This window comes from Propithecus coquereli, unplaced genomic scaffold, assembly GCF_000956105.1.
Source record: "Propithecus coquereli isolate 6110/MARCELLA unplaced genomic scaffold, Pcoq_1.0 Scaffold184, whole genome shotgun sequence".
In the NCBI taxonomy this organism is placed as follows: Eukaryota; Metazoa; Chordata; class Mammalia; order Primates; family Indriidae; genus Propithecus; species Propithecus coquereli.
In genome coordinates this window covers 336,465-342,253 of record NW_012143190.1, presented here as the reverse complement: position 1 = coordinate 342,253, position 5,789 = coordinate 336,465, and the positions used below count along the sequence as shown (strand labels likewise).

The 5,789-nt window shown below is 39.7% G+C and overlaps 1 protein-coding gene across 1 annotated transcript in view; it reads left to right on the top strand.

Annotated features, from left to right (window-relative positions):
• Nucleotides 1-5,789, top strand: part of CERS3 (ceramide synthase 3) — a 132,524-nt gene that overhangs the window by 45,407 nt on the left and 81,328 nt on the right. The window contains exon 4 of the mRNA XM_012642688.1: nucleotides 1,205-1,323. Within this exon, the coding sequence (XP_012498142.1) occupies nucleotides 1,205-1,323 (119 nt within the window). The remainder of the gene's footprint in view (nucleotides 1-1,204; nucleotides 1,324-5,789) is intronic.

Here is a 5,789-nt window from a genome sequence, read left to right as displayed (position 1 = left end):
TCACAATATTCATCCATGATTGATTTAAATTTACTTTGCAGTATTGGTCAATATTTTAAAAATGTAGTGATTTACATCAGAACACAGGATTTGCATGTTTTCTCTGGAAGTGCCAGCCAGAGTGTGGTCACAGCTGGCTTTCGGGGATGCAGTACACGCCTTTCTGCTGGCTGCACCCATACAGCTCCTGCTTATTTCCTCAGTGCTGAAGCTGATAGTCAGTCTCATGCAATTTTACTTCTCTCATAACAGCGTTAGGAGGAAATTGAATCATTTCTTACACTCACATTGGAAAATGAAAGATCAAGAGGGCTGGCATTTTTCAAGAGTATATTTCTTTCTGATATGGAGGGAGTTGCCATAGGTTTAATGTATAGAACCTGCTTGTGTTAAAATCCCACAATGAAACAGACCTGGTCCACTTGGTCATTTATGTTTCTTGTCTGGCTTTCATAGAATTTCAAATTTGTCACCTTTGAACTAATCCATTATCTGTATAGTTTCCAATTTTAAATCTTATCATACAACTTCTGCTCCCCAAAGGAGAAGCAATCATCATTATAATATGTTGCAATCATTATTTTTGTGCTTGGAATGATTTTGCATTAGTTTGAAGGGCTCTACATTTGATTCATGTGAAAGGAGATAGCCAACACCTGTTTGAGGCTTTCCTGCATGATCTTCTGCAGCTCTTAGAAAGAGCATGTGAAATACCAGAAGGTGCACTAGCCTAAGTTCTAGTATACACTTTACTCCTAATCTTAGGTCTTGGACAAATCACTAAAATTCTCGGGGTTTCAGTTTCTGCATAGGAAAAATGAAGAGATTGGATTCAATTGACGTCTTGAACTATACTACTCTACCTGGCACCTAAGAGATCCTAAATAAATTTTAGCTGAATGAATGAGCTCACGCATGCAACATGAACTTGTGGGTTGCTACCAATCTATAAAGAATTGATATTTCTCAGTAACTCAGAGAGCTGGAATACTAACATTCTCTCTGTTTTTTGGTTTCTGGCATGTGTGCGTGTGTGAGATTCTGTAAGTAAAAAGGTAAATTTCCTGGCTCAAGGTCTCATGGTAGACTTTCTCTCATCCCAAGTATACAGCTCTTGTAACCCAGTCTCGCTGTCTCTTGACTACCTGCCAGCCAGTCTGCCTCTGCCACTTATCACTCATTTGTTTGTTTCATCTTTTTTCAGGCTGATATTTATGCACTGGCAAAGAAGTGTAACCTGACGGAGCGCCAGGTTGGAAGGTGGTTGAGGAGTCGGCGGAATCAAGACAAGCCTTGCAGGTTACAGAAATTCCAGGAAGCTTGGTAAGGAGGACAGTCAAAGCTTTTGAAATGCTGCCTTTTTATCTGGAGTAGAGTGGTCATCTCAGAGAGAATACTACCATTAGAGCAGAGGCAAGGTTCACACCCAGCTCTGCCACTCCCCGATACAGCGTTTTAGGCTAGTCACTCATTTGCCTTCTGTGCTTCCATTCCCTCCTCTATAAAACAGGCAAGCTATGAACTCTCTAAGATGAACAGGAGATACTATGTACTTTGCCTGAAGTCCAGAAAAATCATAAAAACATCTTAACTGGTGTTTCTCTTTTCTAGGGTCTAGGTTGGCCCTAGGTCACAAGACTTTATCACCTGTTTCCAATCCTTCCAACTGTAAGAGCAGAGAATGTTTGAGAGAATGTCTGTGTTCTCGCGGAAGACTAACCAAGGAGGCCACTTTCTGTCTGGCCTGGCTCATGGCCCCAGCCCTGCCCATGGGGTGCACAGCCCATCTCTCTTGGTTTCCCGGGAGGCTTAACAGGAGTGTCAGGGAGGGTTTTGCCAGAGCTGGCTACTTTGAATACATTCTGAGGGAAGGAGGCAGCATCAGATTTATTTTTGGCTTCATTTGAGTTCTGCTTTTTATCCCCCCTCCTGTAGAATATTCTTTAGTCACTCTCTTGGTGGCAGACATTGACACCTGTGTCAAAAAGGAGAACCAGGTTATTGCTCTTACTTTGTTTCCCCTTCTTTAGATCCAGACGAATGTGTATTGGTTGGGTTGTGTTCAGTGCCACATTCTACACACTAACAGTATTCCTTCCTGCCTCTTTCTTAAAGCCCTTACATTGCCTCATTATTTCCACCAGGCATTTTTGTTCTAATGGTGAAATTAATAGGAAGCTGATGTAAGACTCTGAAATAAGTGAACAGAGCTACGAGAGGCTAAGTGTTAATGTCTTCTTTAGTTTCCCTATACGTTCCTGAGTCCTGTAATCCAACTGTGACGTGGGTGATGCTTAGAGGGACAGACCAATTCTTCAGGGTGGCTCAGACACTCACTTCTCATCACATTGCCTTTCCCACAGTGGCTTCAGGTGTATGGCCTTGTTTGTTTTCTAAACAGCTTCTCTCTGATTTTTAGCTCTTGAAAGGTTGGTAAATATTGCGTAGCTGCTGATGGCAGCTTGGCACAGGTACATCCCTCTAACCCATCATCACAACAGAGTACCCAATGGATCTGGTCTCACATTACATCTTCCTTTTTTCCTGCTCTCATTTTTCACAAATTTCACAAATTTATTCTAAGTCAGATAACTGTTAAAGGTTATTATGGACTAGACAAACAGACTAAAGCAAAACACCAAGCTGTGTAGTTGTATAGGGACTGTGCTTTATTCTATCAGCCATGGGATGTGCCACAGAAATCATAGAACGAGGTGCATAGCCCCAGGCATTTTGAAAATCTCTGCAAACTTATTTCCCAACACGAGGCTCTTAAAATGCTCTCCATCAGGCAGAATTTCCTCTGTAACATGAGGATGGATTAGCCTCTGAACATCCTGATCTCAGCGTATTGTTTCCTTGGTTACTTTATTTAATGATGACCCGTATGTCCTATTCCACAGCATTCAGGATTTTAATACACAGTGGGTCCTTTTTAAAAAAAAAAAATCAAATTCCATATTATCCAACCAGTTTTCTTTGTAAAATAGGCATTTCCATCTAGCAGTAAGAATTAACTCCTAAGTGCTTGAGGTATACAGGAGGAGGACTCCCCAGTACGGGAGGGAGAGATCCCCTTGGCTGGGTAGACGGCAGCGGTGGCCTTGCCCTCATCTGACCTGTGCAGGCCCATTGCCTGTTCTGTCTGGCCTCCCCTACTATAAAGCCTCATCTCTAGCCCCATCAGCTTCTCTCTGGTCTAAGTTCACTCTGCCCAATCCTCCCTGACTTCACCCTATAGACCCACCCTTCATGATTACTCTTAATTCTGAATTAGTTTCCAGCTTTTTTTTTCTTTTCCCATGATTATGTTTATCTCAGCCTTTCCTTGAAAAAAAGAAAGTTTTACTACTTTAGGTTCATTTGAAGCAAGTAAAATGGCATTGACAAGTATGTCATCATTCACTTTATTATTAGTGAAGTGCAGCAGTTTTCAAACTGCTCAGGCCCCCTTGTTCTCTTTAAGAACTCTTGAAGATCCCAAAGAACATTTGTGTGTGTTATATCTATTGATATTTAATGTATTGGAAGTTAAAGCTGAGACATTTAGGCCAGGTGTGGTGGCTTACACCTGTAATCCCAGCACTTTGGGAGGCCAAGGTAGAAGGATCACTTTAGTCCAGGAGTTCAAGACCAGCCTGGGCAACACAACGAGACATCGTTTCTACAAAAAATACAAAAATTAACTAAATGTGGTGGCATGGGCTTATAGTCCCAGCTACTCAGGAGCCTGAGGCAGGAGGATCACTTGAGCCCAGGAGTTTGAGGTTACAGTGAACTATGATGACACCATTGTACTCTCACCTGGGTGACAGAGCTAGACCCTGTCTCAAAAGAAAAAACAACAGCAAAACACTGAGACATTTGTAAAACGTGAGACTACACAAGCACACATTTCATCAGTGCGATTTCATTCAGAGCAATGATGTGATTACATATCAATGTAACCTTGCTTGTGAAATAATGAGAGGAAAAAGACAAATAACACTGTAGTATTATTATGAAAATATTCTGACCTCAGGGATCCCTGGCACACACTTTGAGAATCCTTGGCATAGTGTAATGAAGTCTGAATAGAAAGGGTTATGAAAAATGTGAAACTTGGGATGTACTTTTAGTAACCATCTGATGGTTACTATACAATGTTGGCTAAATTTTGTGACCTCTCTTAGCCTCAGTTTCCTTTAGTATTTATCTTATCTGCTTTTTAGGGTTGTGAGAATCAAGTAACAGTCTGTAAAAAGGGACTAATTATATTACTGGCTTCATAATCTTGTTATACAGATTAAAATGTGCATAATGTGTGCTTAGTTAGCACAGTGCCTGGCCCAGAGTCAAGAAGTCAATACCACCCTAGAATCTTGTACCCTGAAAAACTAAATTTCTTATACAAAGGAGAAATAAAGACCTTCTCAGACAAGCAAAGACGGAGGAAATTCATCAAGACAAGACCTACCTTCCAGGAAGTACTCAGAACAGTGTTATACATGGATCACCACAATAAACACTCACCAGTGTAGAATCATCCAAAAGCTAAAGGTGAAAGACCAGATACCTTTGACAGTGGCTCAAGAGAGAAAACAAAGCATCAAAGTTCAACTTAACAGGATGAACAGAAATCTGCCCCACTTATCAATTCTTTCCATAAATGTGAATGGCTTGAAATACCCACTAAAGAGACATAGGCTGCCCGAATGGATAAATATACATAAACTAAGTGTCTGCTGTCTTCAGGAAACACATCTAACCCACAAGGATGCATTCATAGTCAAGGTGAAGGGATGGAAAACAATATTTCATGCAAACAGAAGCCAAAAGAAAGCTGGCATAGCAGTTCTGATTTCAGATAACTTAGTCTTCAAATCAACAAAAGTAATGAAAGACAAAGATGATCACTATATAATGGTGAAGGGCCCAATTCAACAAGAAGACATAAAAATTCTACATATTTATGCACCTAACTCAGATGCACCCAGATTCATAAAGCAAATCGTACTTAATCTAAACAAAATGATAAACAACAATACCGCGATAGCCGAGGACTTCAACACCCCTCTGACAGAACAGGACAGATTCTCCAAACAGAAAATAAACAAAGAAACAATGGACTTAAACTGAACTCTAGAACAAATGGCCCTGACTGACATTTACAGAACATTCTATGAAAAAAACCACTGAATATACGTTTTTGTCATCAGCTCAAGGGACATTCTGTAAGATTGACCATATCCTAGGCCACAAAGCATGTCTCAAAAAATTAAAAAAAAAATAGAAATTCTACCATGCATCTTCTCAGACCACAGTGTAATAAAATTAGAATCAACTCCAACAGAAACTCTCATCTCTACACAAAGCCATGGAAACTAAACAACCTTCTGCTGATGATTTTTGTGTTAAGGAGGAAATTAAGATGGAAATCAAAAGATCTTTGAACTAAATGATAAAGGAGACACACGTTATCAAAATCTGTGGGACACAGCTAAAGCAGTCCTGAGAGAAGAATTTATATTCATAAATTCCTATATCCAAACGACAGAAAAATCACTAATTAACAATCTAATCAATCATCTCAAAGAACTGGAAAAGGATTAGCAAACCAACTCCAAACCCAGCAGAAGAAAAGAAATAACAAAGATCAGAGCAGAGCTGAATGAAATCAATAATAAAAAAAACTACATGGAAGATTAATAAAATAAAAAGTTGATTCTTTAAAAAAATAAACAAAATTGACATGCCTCTTGCTAGATTAACAAGAAGAAGAAAAGAAGAGACTCTAATAAGCTCAATCA